The sequence below is a fragment of the Oratosquilla oratoria genome, chromosome 34 (assembly GCF_046742065.1).
Source record: "Oratosquilla oratoria isolate Oo_2021 chromosome 34, ASM4674206v1, whole genome shotgun sequence".
NCBI classification, from domain to species: domain Eukaryota; kingdom Metazoa; phylum Arthropoda; class Malacostraca; order Stomatopoda; family Squillidae; genus Oratosquilla; species Oratosquilla oratoria.
In genome coordinates this window covers 18,300,117-18,319,590 of record NC_134810.1, presented here as the reverse complement: position 1 = coordinate 18,319,590, position 19,474 = coordinate 18,300,117, and the positions used below count along the sequence as shown (strand labels likewise).

The 19,474-nt window shown below is 35.3% G+C and overlaps 1 protein-coding gene across 2 annotated transcripts in view; it reads left to right on the top strand.

The window, feature by feature from the left end:
- LOC143018083 (cholinesterase-like) overlaps positions 1-19,474 on the top strand; it is a 95,041-nt gene that overhangs the window by 31,891 nt on the left and 43,676 nt on the right. For both annotated transcript variants that reach the window (XM_076173186.1, XM_076173187.1), the window contains exons 3-5: positions 8,760-8,912; positions 16,003-16,156; positions 16,378-16,589. In XM_076173186.1, the coding sequence (XP_076029301.1) occupies positions 8,760-8,912; positions 16,003-16,156; positions 16,378-16,589 (519 nt within the window). The remainder of the gene's footprint in view (positions 1-8,759; positions 8,913-16,002; positions 16,157-16,377; positions 16,590-19,474) is intronic.

Genomic DNA, 19,474 nt, shown 5'->3' with positions numbered 1-19,474 from the left:
CGTGTGGGTTCCGTGTCCACTTCGGTTGGGATTGAATATGTTTTTTTCTTGTTTTCACATCAGAGCAAGCGCGTGCTTCACTTATTGTGATTATACGTATTGTGCTGAGTTGTTTACATCCTTGATGGTATATAAGGGAGCGTCCATGACCGACATTGTAATGTCATGGCTCTCTTTAGCTTGCCTTCGCATTTACTGTAGAACTCGACGTGTTTAGGAATGACCAATTCGTTAAGTGGCCCACCATGTTCACGGGAATATATTAGTCGAGTCGCCGACAATACTGTTGAGAAGGTGAAACCCTCGGCATTTGCTTCATGTCGTTATAAACTGTTTATATATTCAATAGTTATCCTTGTGACACAGGTTCAAAACGGAAATACAGAATGTATGACGGTTACAGGTAGCAACTGAGAAGACGACAAAAGTAATTTCTCGGTTTCGTATTCCTGGGCATGTGTGGTCATGTCGTTATAAAGTTATCTTTCGTTTCCTGGCATTGTGGGTAGTTAGATTCGACCGAAGTGTCTTTGAGATAACATACCCTAGAAGTCTCGAAAAAACCGTTACGGCTTCATCTTACCAATGTTCATATGTTATCTTAATACATTAATTTTTTTCTCAAACGTTCCGTTCCTTGTTCAAGTGCTGACGCATCAAGTATTGGAGGTGGGCTAGTGGGGGGGGGAACGAACTGGAACATTATTCCTTAATTTGTTCGTTATCTACTTATTTATAAAACTGTCCACTTGTTACTTGTTTTTTATTGATTGATTGACGTAGATATGAACTGCAAGATTAGGTCTGCGTTGTCTACGGAAGATATCTTTGTCGACACACTGAAGGGTGTGATAACGGATGCCTTTGGGTGAAGGTTTTATGTCGTCTTCACCTCCGCACACTGACACACCAGTCTGACATTCACTTGAAGTGATTTTTTCTCTCCACCGTTGATCTTATAAATGAATCATGAGAAGAACATATTTTACTTGTAATTTTCGATTGTGAAGATTTTCTATATTTATCGTACTAGTCCATACTTTTTTTTTTTTTTTTTTTGTCTGAGATGAAATGTTTGAGAAATATGATTGGTGGTGAAAAAAAATGTGGAGGTGAGGCGGTGAACGAAGACGGATATAGCTGACGGTTAGAGTTGATCAAAGGATGTTCATGTGGTTTGGAGACACGGAAAGAGCGAGTGAAGAAAATAGTGTGGAAAGGAGAAGTGGATGGAAACTTGAGAAGGAAACCAAGGATTTGGTAGATGGATGGGGGTGAGCTTTGAATGCATGTGAAATGTCTGTCGAACAGGGAAGAGAGTGCAAAAGATGAAAGTAAGTGGATAGGTAAAGTAATGACAATAGTAAAGTAAATGAGAGATGAGTAGACTGAAAAATAAAAAAGCATAGTGAAATGAAAATCCAAACTTATGTTTGGGAAATTTTTAGCTAATGCATTGGGGCCTACTAGCCATTGCATTTGTATTAGGTCCGACCTAGTCCACATAGGAGGAAAGACCTGAAAAATGAAGCAGAGAAAGAGATAGATCGCATTAGATGAAAGTGGCACTAAAACTACACACAATAACAAATCGTTGTCGTATCCTACGACAAATTTATCTCTGTTTTTTTTATGGACACCGGGGCGAGGAAGTATAAAATGCATTTTTATGAGAGAAAACGAATGCAGAGATCGTATTTATTTTCATAAGTTAAACTGTAAATTTGTAACCACTGATCAAGCTATGATAAACTAAATAAAATAAAATAGAAAACGGGAGGCAAATAGAGACCAGACTCGTATGAGCAGGTTGAAAAAAAATAATAATAAAAAAAGTGAGAGCCTTAAGTAAGCCATAATGAATATAACAGAAACTCAAGTGGAAAGCATAAGACACACTGTACAAAATCACTTGATAATGAATTTCAATGTAAAGATAAACTGAAGAAATATATATGAGACTGAAAAAGATAAATTAAAACGGAATCAGTGACGGGTGCCTGCAAGTGATGATACCGCAAGACAGAATCATGCCCCTACCTGTCTTCAAAGCCCATCAATATCCTCACCTGAGGAAGTGCAGCCTCGAGGGGCTGACACACGGTCTCTGGACCGAACCCAAGACCCTTTTCATTGTATATTTGACATAGAATCACTCCAGTGCTGTAATAAGACACAGACAACAGCCAATACATTCCCAGAAAGACCTGTAGGAGGGCCTGAGGAGTGTTTCGGCCTCTGTGGGGGTGGGGGTATCAAAACAATGAAATTCAAGGCAACAGTGGATTACTATGATAATAAAAGTATCATTCCAAACCTAAAATGAAAAAAAATATGTGGATGATAATGTAACTGTAAATACTATTTTAATGAACAAATTATTGGAGAACTTAGTATATTATTCCCATAAGAAAAAACAATATTCAAAGAAGGTAACTTTATATATTTAGAAATAATATATATATATACATACATATTCGTGGTGTCTTTCCATATTCTAAGTGCCACCATTTCAGTCACAGTGGCAGAAACTGCACAAAAAGAAAAAAGAAAATTAAGGAATATAATGGACCTTTGAATAAATCACTAGAATTAAGATAATTTAAGGGAAGTCTTAAAATATTTTACTCGATATTTGTTACCATTAAATAACTGAAAAACTAATCCTACGAAATTGAAAAGTGAAATAATAAAAATAAAATAAATTAATGAATATGTAATAAATGAGCAAGTAAATTACCGGTATAAGTAAAATACCGGTATGTAGATAAATAATCAAGTGGAGAAATTATATATAAACAGAGATACATTCATACATAGACAGTATAAGTGCATACATTCATATATATGCCTATATACAGGCTAGTTATCATAAATTGAAGAGTAAGAGACGCCGTTTGATAAATGATAGCCAGCATGGTTTCAGACGGAAACATTCTTGCGTGACTAACTTACTCGAATTCTACAACACAGTTATCTCGAATTATGACAAAAGAAACAATATAGATTTAGTATATCTAGACTTTGCAAAAGCTTTTGATACCGTCCCACACGAAAGACTACTTACTAAATTAGCTTTGCATGGAATAAGTGGTAGCCTATTAGGTTGGACTAGTAATTGGTTGAAGGGTCGAAAACAGAGTTGTTTTAAATGGAAAAACTTCTGGATGGAAAAGTGTTGCAAGTGGAGTTCCTCAGGGTTCCGTTCTTGGGCCACTTCTATTCATAGTATATATAAATGATATAGACCATGGACTAAAATCTACTGTTTCCAAATTTGCTGATGATACAAAACTGTGCGGAGTGGGAAATGATCACTCAAACCAATTAGATATTCAAGAAGATTTAGATAAATTACAGCAATGGTCTGAAAAGTGGCTAATGAAATTTAACACAAGTAAATGCAAGGTAATGCACATAGGTAAAAATAACAGTAAGTACGATTAAAAGTTATTTGGAAATTCGTTAACAAAAGTGGATAGTGAAAAAGATCTCGGCGTAATTATCAGTAACGACCTCAAATCATCCAAGCAGTGTATTTCAGCCTCTGAGAAAGCAAATAAGATTCTAGGACTGATTGCGCGATCTTTTGATTTCAAAAGTCCATCACTCATTAACAAGCTATATAAGTCGTTAGTTCGTCCACATTTGGAATATGCTGTTTCCGTATGGTCACCGAATCTCATTAAAGACATTGACAGACTGGAAAAAGTACAACGGCGAGCCACAAAACTGATTCCAAATATCAAAAATAAATCATACGAAAATCGACTTAAGCACATGAATCTGTTTTCCCTAAAAAAGCGTAGACTCAGAGGTGACTTGATACAGGTCTTTAAGATTCTAAAGGGAATTGACAAAATCAAAAGTGACAAAACATTTACATTGAATGAGAATCAGACAAGAAACAATGGTCTCAAACTGTCCGGAAATAGATTCAATTTGGAAGTAGGTAGAAACAACTTTGCCAACCGTGTAGTTAATGAATGGAATAAACTTCCTGCACAGGTAGTGCAATGTAGTTCAGTTCGAAGCTTTAAGAATCATTTAGATAAATACCTAAGATGCTGTAATGATTATGATTTATCTTATATTATTTGTTTTTGTTTTATCATTTGTCTGTCTGATTTTCATTTATTATTAGTTATATGTCAATTTATTATTATTTACTATTTACCTGTTTGTTTATTATTTAACTATACCTATGCATTTATTTATGTATTTTATTTGTTATTTACATTATCATAGTTTTTATTTATTATTTCATTATTAATATGATTTTTTTTTCGCATCCGACCTAGATATGGATCAAAAGGTCTCCTGTCGGCATGCTCCGCCTTTGTAATCCTTTGTAATCTTGACGAGATCTTCCGCTTCGGTGATATAGGGATTGTGTTGTCTCCCGAGACAGAGTATTTTGTTCTGCTGAACAGCGGCTTTTTTATAACGAGATTAACCCTTTGACCTATGTATTGGTTTTATTCTGATGAATAAAATCGCCTAGCGGCAGCAAGATTAACTAAGGTTGAGTGTAGACACAATGTTAATCGAAATGCGTTCTATTTGTCACAGTTGAATAAAACCGCTTGGTGGCAGCCAAAATAAACATATTATTTGTTTATTTGTTTTATCATTTGTCTGTTTATTATTATTTGCTAGATTCTCGTTTATTATTAGTTATATGTCAATTAATTATTATTTGCTATTTACCTGTTTGTTTATTATTTAACTATATGCATTTATTTATTTCATTTATTATTATTTACATTATTATAGTTTTTGTTTATTCATTTATTTATTTACTTATTTATTCATTTATTTATCATTATTATAATTTTTTACGCATCCGACCTAGATATGGACCAAAAGGTCTCCTGTCGGCATGCTTCACCTTTGTAATCCTTTGTAATAAGCACTGTTCCTTCTGCATACCACAATTAGGTAAATGCATATATATATATATACATATATATATATATATATATATATATATATATACGTATATATATATATAAATATAAATATATATATATACTACAATTAAGTACATACAAAACCTCAATATAAGAATACGTAAATCCTCGTGGGGAAGTGGAAAATGAGCACCAAGATTGAAGATAGAATCCTCCGTGTTTTACTCTTCATTCGAAAACAGAGCCAAGCCCACATACAGTGTTGTCGCACACATGTGGCAGCGTTGCATCAGGTTTGAAGATCATTACTTTCCCTTTTGTTGAACGCGCTACTTTTTAGCATCTAAACATATAACAGTCGGAGCAGTCTGTTTTTGAATGATCATGTAGGACATTATTCCACCATGTCTGACAAAAATTAGTAAGGAAAGGGAGTTGATTTAATGTCGACCTTAATAATTGCCTTCGATTGCGAAATCTTCGGACTATCGAGAGTTTGATTTGATTTATCTAATAATATATAAGCTAATAATATTTAGTCTGATTTTTTTCTCTCCTTTTTGAGGTCTGGTCTAGGTCGGTGTGTTTTGGGGACACCCCGGGCCCGCCAGATGAGTTTACCCTTATGCTTATAGTTATATCATACAATCCATGACCGTCGCGCAGAGGATACGAACCACTGCCTATAGACCCAAGACGGTCATGGATTGTATGATTGATGTCGCTGTCCACTAGCGAATTATTCACATAGTTACGATGACGAGAAGCGAGAGAGGGATTCGATCTAGTCCTTACCATTCCCACTGGTGCGATTAGGTGTATTGTAAAAAAGGGGTTTATATGGGTGGCAGTTAGCAACCTCCCCAATCTCGGTAATCAGTTAGATTACGAGTTAGTACACTTTTAGATCGTCTGTGGTCGTGTGGTCAAAGGCGGGTGCTGTGGACTCTCTTGGGTCTATAGGCAGTGGTTCGTATCCTCTGCGCGACGGTCATGGATTATATGATTGATGTCGCTGTCCACTAGCGAATTATTCTTATAGTTATATGTCTATTACAGTAAACCAAATGAGTGTGGGCACCTTCAGTGAAACCGGTTGCACATACCCTATAGCTTACTGTGTGAAGTGCGATAAAGGACAATGCATGAAACACCAGTAGAAAGCAAGGGACGCCCGAGATACTTCTGGAAATGGGTTTCTACTGTTAAGGGGATCGTCCATCAGAAAATCACGAAAAAAAACGAAATTCTGAAAATATTTCCTCTAAAAGTGTTGCTCATAAGCTATCTCGTGGCTGAGTATGGAAGCTGTATCTTGATTTTAACTATCTAAAAAATATATATAATACTGTGGCTGGGTCGTGTGCGCTGCGTACTGCATATTACGTTTTCTGTTGTTACATATACAGTATTTGCTAACGAAAGAAGATGTGTATTTTGCACAATATTTATGCTTTTGTATGATAAATAATAGCATACGATATGGCAACAGGGACCTGACTGCATACCGTACAGTATGAATCGTCCATCAGAAAATCACGAGAAAAAAAAAAACGAAATTCTGAAAATATTTCCTCTAAAACAACCAGTGATGCCATAAAACAGCTTAGGATGGCAGATAAAGATAGTCTGTCACCAAAGATGCATCGCGCCAAGAAAAGGAAAAGTGCACGCATGGAACCTGAGCAATATAACCCTGGTGGATACTAACTGGATTCATCATATAAACCTGTAATTAATCAAAAGCATGCAACAAAGAGTAGGGTGGTGCCTATGATACTCTTTCAACACCATAACATCCATAATGAAAGGGGAACCGTAACCATGAACAAAAAAACTATGACGCTCATTCCTGAAAAACTTGATTTTTGCACATTTAACTTGATTCATATCCAAAACACCTTCACTGATTTTCAACTGCAAATCCTTTTCGGATTCAGCATAATTGGGAGAACATTTGGAGGCAGATTTATGTCCTGTCAAGGACTAGTAGGATTTTTTCATATATGCATTTTTTTTTTTTTTCATCAACTTTAATTTTTTTTTCTCATAAGACTGATCAGAACATAATAATTCTGCCTCCGTTTATTCATCTATCTTAGCCCATTATAAAGACAAAAAATAATCAATATCCAGTCAAAGGTCTATCCTCAATTTCAAAATTTTCAAAAATTACCCCTTGAAAATAGAAAAAAAAAAAATCACAATAAAAAAAGTATAAGCATAAATGACTTGAAAACTCGATGGTATGTTCTCTGAGACAAGATAATTAATAGGAAAAAATCTCAGCCACTTTCACCCCAAACTAAAAAAGTTCGATTTTCTAATGGACAATCCCCTTAAGAAGTCCTCTAAGAAGGAACTGATAGAGAAAGCAAAGTTAGCATCAGTCTTTCGAGTCAAAAACATAAGGAGCTTTACCCGAGTTACCCCACTGCCTGTCTAAATTACAACCCTAAAATATGCTTTGGTGAGGCCATACTAGGTATACTGTATTGATGTTCTAGTGGGTGAAATAAAGTGCAACTTGTGACAAAATGGTAGAAGAGAGAAAATGGGAAGGGAGAATATTAGCTGTGTAGAAAAGTATACAAGAGGGCGAGATGATCCAAGGTAAAAGTAATGATAATGAGGATAATATAAATATTGATTATGATCACTATAACAATTTTAATGATAATAGTTACAACAATTATGATGCTGATAACAATAATGATAATTATAGTGGGATACGGTAAGATGGCTTATGTCACACCATAGATAACATAGGATGAGACAGAAAAAAATAAATGAATAAATAAAAATAAATAATAATAACAGTTATACTGTAATCAGCCAAGCAATTGCAGGAAATTGTTAGAAATATAGTATAACTGTAGTGGGAGACTAACTGAGGAGCGGTAAAGTGGGATGAGCAGAGAAGAGAAGCAAAGATACACAAGCATGACCAGACTACCTGACAAATACAAATGAATTTGACATTATTCACACTTAAATTTCAGTGATGCTATTTCTTAGTTTTTTAATGTAACATGGCAAACTACAGCACAGAAAATGAAAAATATAGGGGAAAAATCTTTGGAAAAGAAACATTGGAAAGAGCTCAGCCAGAGGAAATAGGAAGGCAAAGTGAAGTTTTGTAACTTGGGTATGGAAAAATCAGTCAAGAGTAAGAGGGAGAGAATCTCATAAAAATTACTAGTTTCAGAGGTGTGAGACAGGAAAATTTTATAAAGAAAAGGCATGAAAAGGTGGAGAAACAGAACTACAAATTCGAAAAAGAACTCAAGAAAATCATAAAAGTCCAAGGGCATGAAATAAACTACTAGACAATGCTATTGAATTACAGTACAAACTTTTTAGATTCACATAGATAAATAACTATTTTTTTTTTTTTTACAACTTTCTGTTGGCATGTTTTATAATTGTAACTTTCTAACACTGTAACAAGTGCACAGTAATTTGAAGAAACTTTGAAAATGAGTCTGGTTGGCAAATGTTTAGATCAACCTAAGTTATGATTTGTAAGATTGACAACATGAAAAAAAATATCTGAACTAAGAGTAGTATACCACTTAGTTTTCTTATCTCATTTACTTGTTAAGTAATTCTTTTATCTGGTTTTGTTCCTGTTCTTTTTCTCACAGATTGTTTCTTCTTCCCTTTTATTTTTTCCTTTTTTCATTATTACCAACTAGAATGTTATGAATTATAAAAAAAAAATTTTTACCTTGAACTTTATTGTATTATATCCATCACCGAGTTACTTCTGCTTCATGCTACTGATTTACTCGTAACTTTTTGTCTTCCATTTGTGTAATGCTGTTTTATTACTTTTTTTTTCAGCCTCCTCGTCGTGTTCCTAAATGGTACGCTACATGGCTTGGTGTTGATTTCCAGCCAGCTTGTCCACAAAACCTTAAATACACTGGTGTATCCAATGGCATCCGTAATGGAATCAATGAAGATTGTCTTTATCTCAATATCTACACACCTTCAGTAAGTATTTGATGAAATATTCTATGGATAAATTTTCATTTTCACAAAAATTCTTAATTTTTATGGTATAGCATTGTTTGATTCTGTGAATTTATTAAAAAATAAATTCCTTCACAAATCGCCTGTTTATGAGTAATAATCCCTTCCCTCTTCCAGTGTACAATCTTGGGGAATGTTTGGGAAATAGGGTATTTGGATGAGGGGAGTAGTGTTCTCTTGAGAAACATGTAAAACACCAAAAGTAGGTTCAATATTTAATTTGTGAAAGTGTAAAAGCAGTAATACCATTATATGCTTCATGTTATACATATATATATATAAGATTATATATATATTAGTATAAATGGGCAGTAAGTTTTCTTGTAAACATGTTCGATTGAAGACCAGAGCTAATTCAATATCCACTATCTTCTTAGTGATTTTCTCAATTTTTCTAATAGTTTGTTTTTATTCTTGAGGGGAAGTCAAACACAAGGCTTCCGAGATCCATGATGTTATTGTATCAAAAAACATAACACAAAATATAAAATACAAGCTATCGGTTGATTCAACTGAAAGCTTGTATTTTATATTTTGTGTTATGTTTTTCGATACAATAACATCATGGATCTCGGAAGCCTTGTGTTTGACCTCCCCTCAAGAATCAAACAAACTATTAGAAAAATTGAGAAAATCACTAAGAAGATAGTGGATATATATATATATATATATATACTGTATATATATATATATATATATATATATATATATATATATATATATATATATATATATATATATATATATATATATATATATATGACAGGTTGGGGTTGCATGGATCAGATTTTTGTGGTAAGGCAGATATGTGAGAAAGCTTTAGGAAAAGGCAGGGATGTTTTTGGGGCCTTTATGAATTTGGAAAAGGCTTATGACAAAGTAGACAGGAAGACACTGTGAGAGGTATTGCAGATTTTGAGATAGGAGGAAAGCTGTTAAGAGCATTCAAGAGTCTTTACAAGAATAGTAGAGACTGTTTTAGAATCAGAAATGGAGTGAAAGGTGGGATTTCACCAGGGATGTGCTATGTTGCCTTGGCTGTTCAATTTATACATGGAGTGGTGTGAAAGGTAAACACTAGGATAATGAGTCAGGGATTGGAGATGGTCAAAGAAAATGGAGAAAAATGGGAGATAAGCCAGCTGTTGTTTGCTGATGACACTGCACTTGTGGCAGGATCAGAGGAGATATTAAGGAAGTTAGTGACAGAGTTTGGGAAGGTGTGCAAAAGAAGGAAGTTGAAAATAAATGTGGGTAAAAGTTAGGTGATGAGATGTACAAGGGGAGAATGTGGCAGCAAACTGGAAGTGAGTATTAAGGGAGAGAGACTGGAGGAAGTGGATACTTTTAGATACTTGGGTGTGAATGTGTACAGGAAAGGTAGGATTGGAGGTGGAGGTAGAATGTAGATTGAGAGAAGCAAGTAAATGCCTTGGGGAATTAAGAAGTGTATGAGAAATAGACATTTGGGAATGAGTGCTAAGAGATTGTATGAAGGAGTGATTGTGCCGACAGCATTGTATGGGGCAGAAACATGGAACATACAAGAAGAGAGAAGGAATTTGATTGTGTTTGAGATGAGGTGCCTCAGAAGTATGATAGGAGTTACTAGGCTGGGTAGAGTGAGAAACAAGGAGGTGAGAAGGAGAATGGGGGTGGAAAGGGAGTTGGAAAATAGGGTTGATGAAAGAGTATTGGGATGGTTTAGAAACATGAAAAGAATGAGTGAAAAAAAGATTAGTAAAAGAGGTGTGGAAAGAATAAACATGAGGGGTTGATCAAGGATGAGATGGATGGATGGGGTAAAAGGGGCATTGGGAAAGACGGGAGAAGATAGAAGGTATGGGTGAATGGAGAATGGTTGTGTATGGATGATGCTGTGATGCATGGAAAGGAGGGGGTGGGGGATTGGGGTGGTGAGGGAGTATGTGTGATTGATAAATTGACACAACCCAGAGGGATTTCTCCCAGTCTTCTCTTTTTCTGCATGAGGAGACAGAGAGGAGGGGGTTGCCAATTAAATGAAGTGACCTTGCTGTGGATTTGCTGTCTTGCTGCACTGCTTCTGACCCAGGGCAGTGGGTGAGATGCAGGGATGACCCATGATCCAGGAGGAGCCAAGAAAAGAGGGAGGGAGGGGGTGAATGGGAGTGGAATAGGTGGGAGTGGATTTTATGCCTTTGTTTTTTGGCTACCTCCCTTGTAAGGGGGAAAATAGTCTTTGGTATATGTATTTACCTAGTTGTATTTATGGGAAGGGGAGCTATGCTCGTGGTGTCCCGTCTTCATATCTCATTTTATCTAAACTATTTTTAAATTCATGTATTGTTTTTGCACACACCACTTTCTCATCTAACTTGTTCCTACTGTCTATTACTCTGTGAGGAAAGCTGTTCTTTTTCAGATCTCTTCTATAGCTGTCTTTCTTGATTTTCTTTCCATGCCCTCTTGTATTTCTATCATCCCATTTTATCAGATTCTCTCTATCAATAATTTCTATACCTTTCATGATTCTGTAAATAGCTATCAAATCTCCTCTCTTCTTTGCTCTAGTGTCTGTAGTTCAAGTTTTGCTAGTCTCTCTTCATATGATAGTTCTGAGAGTGTTGGTGCCAATTTTGTAATTGCTCTTTGTATTCTTTCAAGTTTTTTTATACATTTTTTTTTTTTGTACTTGGTGACCACATCATTGCTGCATATTCCAATCTTGGTTTTATCAGAGTGATTAGAATTTTCTTCACCATTTCTTCATCCAGGTATGTAAATGCAACTTTGATTGTTCTTATTAAATTATAAGTTTCTCCAAAAATCTTATTTATATGTTTCTCAGGTGACATTATTCATAACAATGACTCCCAGGTCCTTTTCATTTTCTACTTTTTTTATTCCTTCTTCTGGTGAAAGTTTCCGTGGTATTGATAAGAGAGTATTAGAACATAAATATGATATGAAAACATACAATATGAATAATGCCATTGTTAAACATAGATTCGATACCGGCCACAATGCTGATTGGAATAATTCCAAGATTATAAAATATGAAAACCACACAATGAAACGTAGATGTTTAGAATCGGCGTTTATATCCCTCATAGAAAATATAAATCAGAATAGTGGATTTTTTACAATTAACAAACCATTGGCAATTTTAATTACAAGTAACAAGCAATTTGCGCAAATTGTGAGTACACCATTTTAATGTTTGTTTCTCCCCGCAAGGCTCGGGCTATATAATTAGTAAAATGTTTTTCATCGATGTTATTTCTGAAGAAGCCCTGCTGGGCGAAACGTAAAATATATTGGACTCCCATACTCTGCGTTTGGCCTCTTCCCTACATTCCTTCTTCTCCCAATTTATATGATCCTGTTATTCTGTTTTTGCTTTTTCTAAATTCCATTATACTACACTTTTTAGTGTTGCACTCCATCTCCCACTTCCTACTACATTCCCATACTTCATTTAGATCACTCTGTAGTGACTCACAATCTTCTGTGTTCATTTTTTTTAATAGTTTTGCATCATCTGCAAAGAAGCTCTGAATATAACTTTCAATTTCTTCATCCATATCATTAATATATATAGCAAACATTATTGGGGCCAGGACTGTTCCTTGTGGAACACCGCTTATTATGTCATCCCATTTTGAGTGTTGGTCTCTTATCACTACTCTCATTTTTCTTGCAAAAAGTCTTCCATCCATTTAAGCAGTTTGCCCTGTATTCCTCCTTCAGTTTCTAATTTCTAAAGCAACTTCTTATGTGGTACTCAGCCCATCCATCTCTTTCTTGTATTATATCTATTAGCCTTGAATAGAAACATATTAAATTAGTGACGCATGATCGTCCTTGTCTGAATCCAAATTGCCTTGGATTTAGCACACTGTTTTTTTCTAAATATTTTACCCATTTACTTTTGATAATTCTTTCACAAATTTTTGCTATTGTACTTGTTAGAGAGACTGGTCTATAGTTGGTAGGGTCTTCTTTATTACCTCCTTTATATATAGGTACTATATTTGCTTTTTTCCAATCTTCTGGAACTTTTCCTTCTTTCAAGGAACTGTTTATTATGCTATGTATTTTGTCTGCCAGTTCATTTCTGCATTCTTTCAAAATCCAGTTTGCTGTTTCATCTGGTCCATGCGATTTTCTAACATCAAGATTACTCAAGTGTTTCATTATTTCATTCTTTGTTACTTCAATTTCTTTCATAGGGGGGACTTTCTCTTTCCATTCAATCTCTTCCGGTTGTATATTCTCCCTGTAAACACCGATTTAAAATGGTTGTTCATAATTTCCCACATTTCTATTTCCTCTGTGTATTCAACTCCTCCTTGTCTTAATTTCTCCAAGTCTTGTTTGTTTTTCAGTTTGTTTACAAATCTGTAAAATAGTTTTGGTTTATCTTTGCATTTTTCTATGACGTCTTTTTCATATTTTCTCTTTTCCTCTCTGCATGCTTGTACATATTCATTTCTATAACAAGTATATATTTTCCATTTTTCAGGTCTTTTGTTTTTTTCCATTTGGTCCAAGCTTTGTCTCTTTTGTCTTTTAACTCTCTACAACTTTTGTTGTACCAGCACTTTACATATTCTTTTTCTTGTTTTTGTCTTGGGACATACTTTTCCATTCCTTTTTTATAATTTTTTTGTCAAAATATTCCATTTCTCTTCTACTGTTGTATCTTCTTTGTGTATTCTTTCCCAGTTTTCATTTTGAAAGAATTCTCTAACTTTATCAAAATTTGTTTTTTCATACATCAATCTTCCTTTTCTATATTGTTCATTTCTTTTCATGTATTTTTTCTCATTTAGTTCTAGTTCTATCAATATGTGGTCACTTTTACTTATTGGTGCCTGGTATTCTATCTTTTCCACAATTTCAGGTTCTGATGTGATTATTAGGTCTAGTCTCGATGGTTCTTCTTCATTTCTATACCTAGTGTTCTCTTGAATTCATTGTGTCATTGTGTGGTCAATAATCATCTCAAGTAGAACATTTCCCCATGAGTCTTCTCCACCCTTTACGGTCATCTCTTCCCAGCAGATTTCTTTGCAATTAAAGTCGCCCATCATAACTATTCTTCCTCCATCTTCCATTATCTTGTTTAATGTTATTCTTGTGTCTTCTAACATACTTTTATGTTCACTCTCTTCCCACGAGGTCGTTTTTGGGGGCACGTAGTTTATTACAAACTTTCTGCTCTTCTTATCTCTGTCTTCTACTTCTATCATAATCATCTGTACTCTATTCTTTCCATATGTGACACTCTTCACATTTATATCCTTCTTAGTCAGGAACATAACTCCACCCCCTTGTTTTATCTCTCTGTTTCTAATCCAATAATTATATGCATTGTGTCCTATGCTGTTGGGTGGTAGTGGACCTTTTAATTTTGTCTTTACAATTCCCATTATGTACGGTTCTTTTTCCTTCAGATACTCGTTCAGTTCATTCAGTCCTGTTATTAATCCATCTATATTTGTGTAGGACACTCTTAACTTTCTATTATTTCCACTGTATTCTCTGTTTCTTTTTTGTTTCTCTCTGTTATGGTCCATTTCCTCAATTTCATATTCACTACTCTCCAGTAGAATTCTTCTTTTTCTGACTTCGTTCTGGTCTCGTTTTTTTCTTTAGCTTCTTTCCTTTTCATTTTTCTTCCTCTCTTTCCTCTTTATTCATTTCCCTTTTTATCCATACCTTTTTATATTGTTCACTTGCTGCTAGCTTCCCTGTTTTTGCTAAGACATTCTCTGCTGTTGTTTTTGACCTGAATTTAATCTTCATTGTTCTGGTCTTATCTGTACTATATTTTCCGAGCCTAAACATCTCTTCAATTTGTTTCATTATTTCAGGTTCATCTTCCTGAACTAATTCTAGTAAACTGCTTACTTTTTCTTTTTCCTCACTGATTCTTGAAGTTCTATCTAGGTTATGTTTCTCTTCCATTCCTAATATAATTATACATTTCTTTTTATCTGCTAAGTCTCTTACTATATTCTCCTTCTGTCTCATCACTTTGATAACTGAGTCTTCAGTTTGTTCTTTCATTTGCTGTTTAATTATATCAGTAAATGCAACTTTACTGTTTTCCTGGATTTTTCTCCAACCCTGTGCTTCTTTTGCTATGGCCTCTTTATTGTCTTTATTGTTCCTTTTTAATTCTTCATTCTCCTCTTTTACTTCTTTTAACTGTCTTTTTAATTCTTCTATTTCATTAGTTAAATTTTTGTTCGCCTTCTCTAGTTCTTCCAATTTTTCAACTCTCTGCGCAATGTTGGTTATGTTACCGAACCTGTCTTCCCAATGTTCGATCATCTTATCAAGTTTCTCCTCTAGTCTTGTCAATCGGGGGAGGTTGGTATCCCCCCCACCCTCTTTAAATCCCTGGAAACTATTATCATCACCTTCCACTGTGCTGCTCTTATCTATACTTCTAATCTTTACATTTTTGTTGATCCCGTCCTCTCCAAAGTCATTGTCTTCAGTTCGCCTCTTGTTTACAAATCTCCTGGCCTCCTGGACCATGTCTCTCTCTTCCTCATTTCCTTCCATTTCCCTCAGTATCCCTTCCCTTCTCCTTCTATATCCCTCCCCCACTACTCCATGAGCACTCCCCCTCCCTATAAATACAATAAGTCACTTCCTGGACATTGAGATCCACGTAGATTTTCCTTTTTCCTCGGAACACCAATTCTTGCCGCCCATTGGACGAAAGGGTGTGTGTGTGTGTGTGTATATATATATATATATATATATATATATATATATATATATATATATATATATATATATATACATATACATACATGTAAAAAAAATTGACTAATAAACAGTTTTACTAAAGAAAAATAGACTTGTATAATGAACATAAATTCAAACAATAAATTACTGGCCGACTGTATTTGTTATTCAATTTGTATACAGGTAGTTTCCTTTTTTTATATACTTTTATGTTCATATATGGAGACCCCATTATATACCAATGTTGTTAGATATAGCAACAGTAGTTGTGTGTGTAATATATTGACTTCCTTTTTTTCAGATTTCCATCAATGTACGTGATAAGTTTCCAGTGATGTTTTATGTACATGGTGGAGACTTTGATCATGGTGCTAGTAACCAGTTCCCAGGTCATATGCTTAGTTCTTATGGTGAAGTAGTGGTGGTGACCTTCAACTATAGATTAGGTGCTCTAGGTAAGAGTAAGAATTTTTTTTCCCAACTACATTCCTGTACGCATTGAATTATCTATATATATATATTACTCAAACATTTAAATCATTAGAGTGGATAGATGTTGTAGGAATGAATAGTACCTATACTTGGATTCTTTCAGTGAAATTAAATCTATTGTATCTTTTGTGACCACTTTTTTTATCTATTACTTTTATGCATGCAATGTCTCTTACTATTTCAGGGTGGTTGAGCACTGGAGATGACAATTCACCTGGCAATTATGGTTTGATGGACATGGGCATGGCTCTTGAATGGGTGTACAACAACATAAGATTCTTTAATGGTAATCGAGACCAGATCACAGTGTTTGGACCTGGAGCTGGAGGAGCAGCTGCAGGGCTACTTGCTGTCCTGCCAAAGACATACAAGATGGTCAGTCAAGTCATTGCAGAGGTGAGACATAATTAATTTTGTAATTTTGAAGTTATACATACCTTTGTACCCCATCGACTGCATGTTTTATGTGGTTGATATTTAGGATTTTAATTACAGCTTTAACTTCTTCAATACTAGTCAAATTCTCATGTGCAGCATTGGATCCCTGATGTACAATGATGCATCATTATACTCACATTATGAAATATAAAGTCATTGCTGATTTACTCATTCTCTTTCGCTCTGAATAATAATAAACACAGAAAATGTGATCAAGTCAGCTTGTCGTCGTTGGCAGTGTATCGTAGTCCGATGATACCATGCTTCCTCCTATTTGTGGTGTCTGAGATGGATGTGTAGTCCAATTCTGGTGTAGCGCTTTCTGGGGCATAACGTTTCCTCCTATTTATGGTGTCTGAGATGGCTGTGTAGTCCAATTCTGGTGTAGAGCTTTCTGGGGCATGATGGGGACTGGATGGACAGGGGAGGACGAGGGGTGGCGAGACGAAGTCTTCTAAGTTGACGTTTTTCCTTGTCTCTCTTCTTTTGCATAGTCTTGAACCTCTCCATTCCAGCTTGAATTGTGTTCCACCAGACTGAGCGGTCACTGGAGACCACTTCCCAGGTCTCTGGCTCAATTGTGGTAGACCTCAGGGTGGCCAACTCACTAAAGAGGATTTGCTGGGGCAGTCTTGTTTCTGGCATCCTAGCAACATGGCTGGACCAGTGAAGTCGATGCCTCATGATGGTAGACTCCATGCTTTGGCTGTTGGCACAGGAAAGGACTTCATTGTTGGTGATGTTGTCCATCCACTTAATGCACAATATGGATCAGAACTTCTGTTGGTGGAAGCATTCAAGTTTCTTCAGATCTCTTCGATAAAGTGTCCATGTTTTGCAGCCGTATAGCAGTGGAGACAGTGACGGCGTCATAAACCATTAGTTTCATTCTTCAGGTAAGATCTTTGTTGTTGAAAACCCATTGACACAGCGATATAGGCAGCTGCAACTCGATGTTCTACATCCTTTTTCCAAGTTGCACTTGGAGGTAGGTAAGCTGCCAATTCAAATCAGTTCAATTGCAAAATAAATATAATCAGGATGCCAACGCTGGTGTCCTCATATACCCACTTGCGCTTCATGACACCTATGTAGGCATCATCATATGGAAGAGGTCAAAGACCAAGTCATGCAACATTATTTTATGACTGGAGACAATGCTGTTCTCAGAAAGCATATTGAGCACTTTTAACTACTATACCTCGATTCTGCTAGTACTACTACCCTACTTCTATAGCATCATGTCTTTAGTGTCATTTTGTCCCCAAGGACATATATATATATATATATATATATATATATATATATATATATATATATATATAGTTGAAAAAAATATATATGTACAGGCATACACACACCTGGCTCAACAGTGCAGTGGTACTGTACCATTCCCAACTGCTAATAAGCAATCCAAGTTTAAGTCCTGCCCAAGGAGGTGCTAAGATGAGAGGGAGGGTGGAGGGGGGGGAGTGTATTTAGGGATGGAATGGGTGGGAATGGTTTTATGCCTTTTTCTTTTTGGCTACCTCCCTTATAAGGTGGAAAAAGCCTTGGTATATATATGTATGTATATATATATATATATATATATATATATATACATATATATATATATATATTCCAAGGCTTTTTCCCCCTTACAAGGGAGGTACCCAAAAAGGAAAAGGCATAATATATATATATATATATATATATATATATATATATATATATATATATATATATATATATATATATATATATATATGTGGCAAAATTGCATGTATGAATGTTGCATAGTGTGCCTGGATGGTTGGTATGCGTGTAAGTGATGCGTGATGTCGGAGAGTCGAAGCATAAGCAAGGGGGTATGTAGCGAGGGTATGATGGGGGGACGCCAGGGGGGGTCCCGGCATCGCCTGCCATACCTGGCATTGGTGTTGAACACACATGTAAAATCCTCATGTTCGCTAAGCAGAATAAACAAGAGAAGACTGAACTCCTGCCTTTCCCTGATCCGGACAATTGTAGGCGTGAACTTGTCTTTAACTCGTGATTCCATGATCACGGCCCATGTGCAATAGAAAAAGGTGAGTTAATGTACATGCGAATACGTAACATATACATATATATATATATATATATATATATACATATAGATATATATATATATATATATATATATATATATATATATATATATATATAACATTGCTGCACTGTGAGCCACCACTACAACTTTTGATGGGGAAGGAGTTGTGTGTGTATGTATTTACCTAATTGTAGTATACAGGAAAGAAAGAATGCTCATTGGGTCCCATCTCCTATTCTCTAATTTTCTAACATAAACTCAAATTCATGTACAGTTCCAACTTAATCTATATCCTTGATTTCCAATTGTCATATTTAGATTTGAAAAAAAAAAATATATAATAATAATAATAAAACCCATTCTACTACCTCTCCTATCTTGGCACCTTGGGGATCAAGGATTGCCTTGTCCCCTGCCTGTTCCTCTTGGAGAGAAAAATAAAAACAAGACACTAAAAATGCTTTTGAAGTGTAGTCAAGTGTGGTTCTTATGAACTGTTTGTAGACCGTGATTAGAGTTTTTCTCTGCTGTCCAAAGCCTGTGCTTGCAATTTATTTTAATATATTTATTTCCTAGTTGAATTTCATGGTCAGATATTTAACATGTGGGATGAAGGTAACGTGAGTATGAATAGTGAGGAAAAGGCAGCAAACATGGCCAGGATATATACTGATATCTGGAGTGACCCTCTTTAGGAGAGAAGAGGGTGTAAAGACTCCTGGGTGGCAACCAAGTCATCCCACAAAGAAGAACGAGTATGAGAGATGTT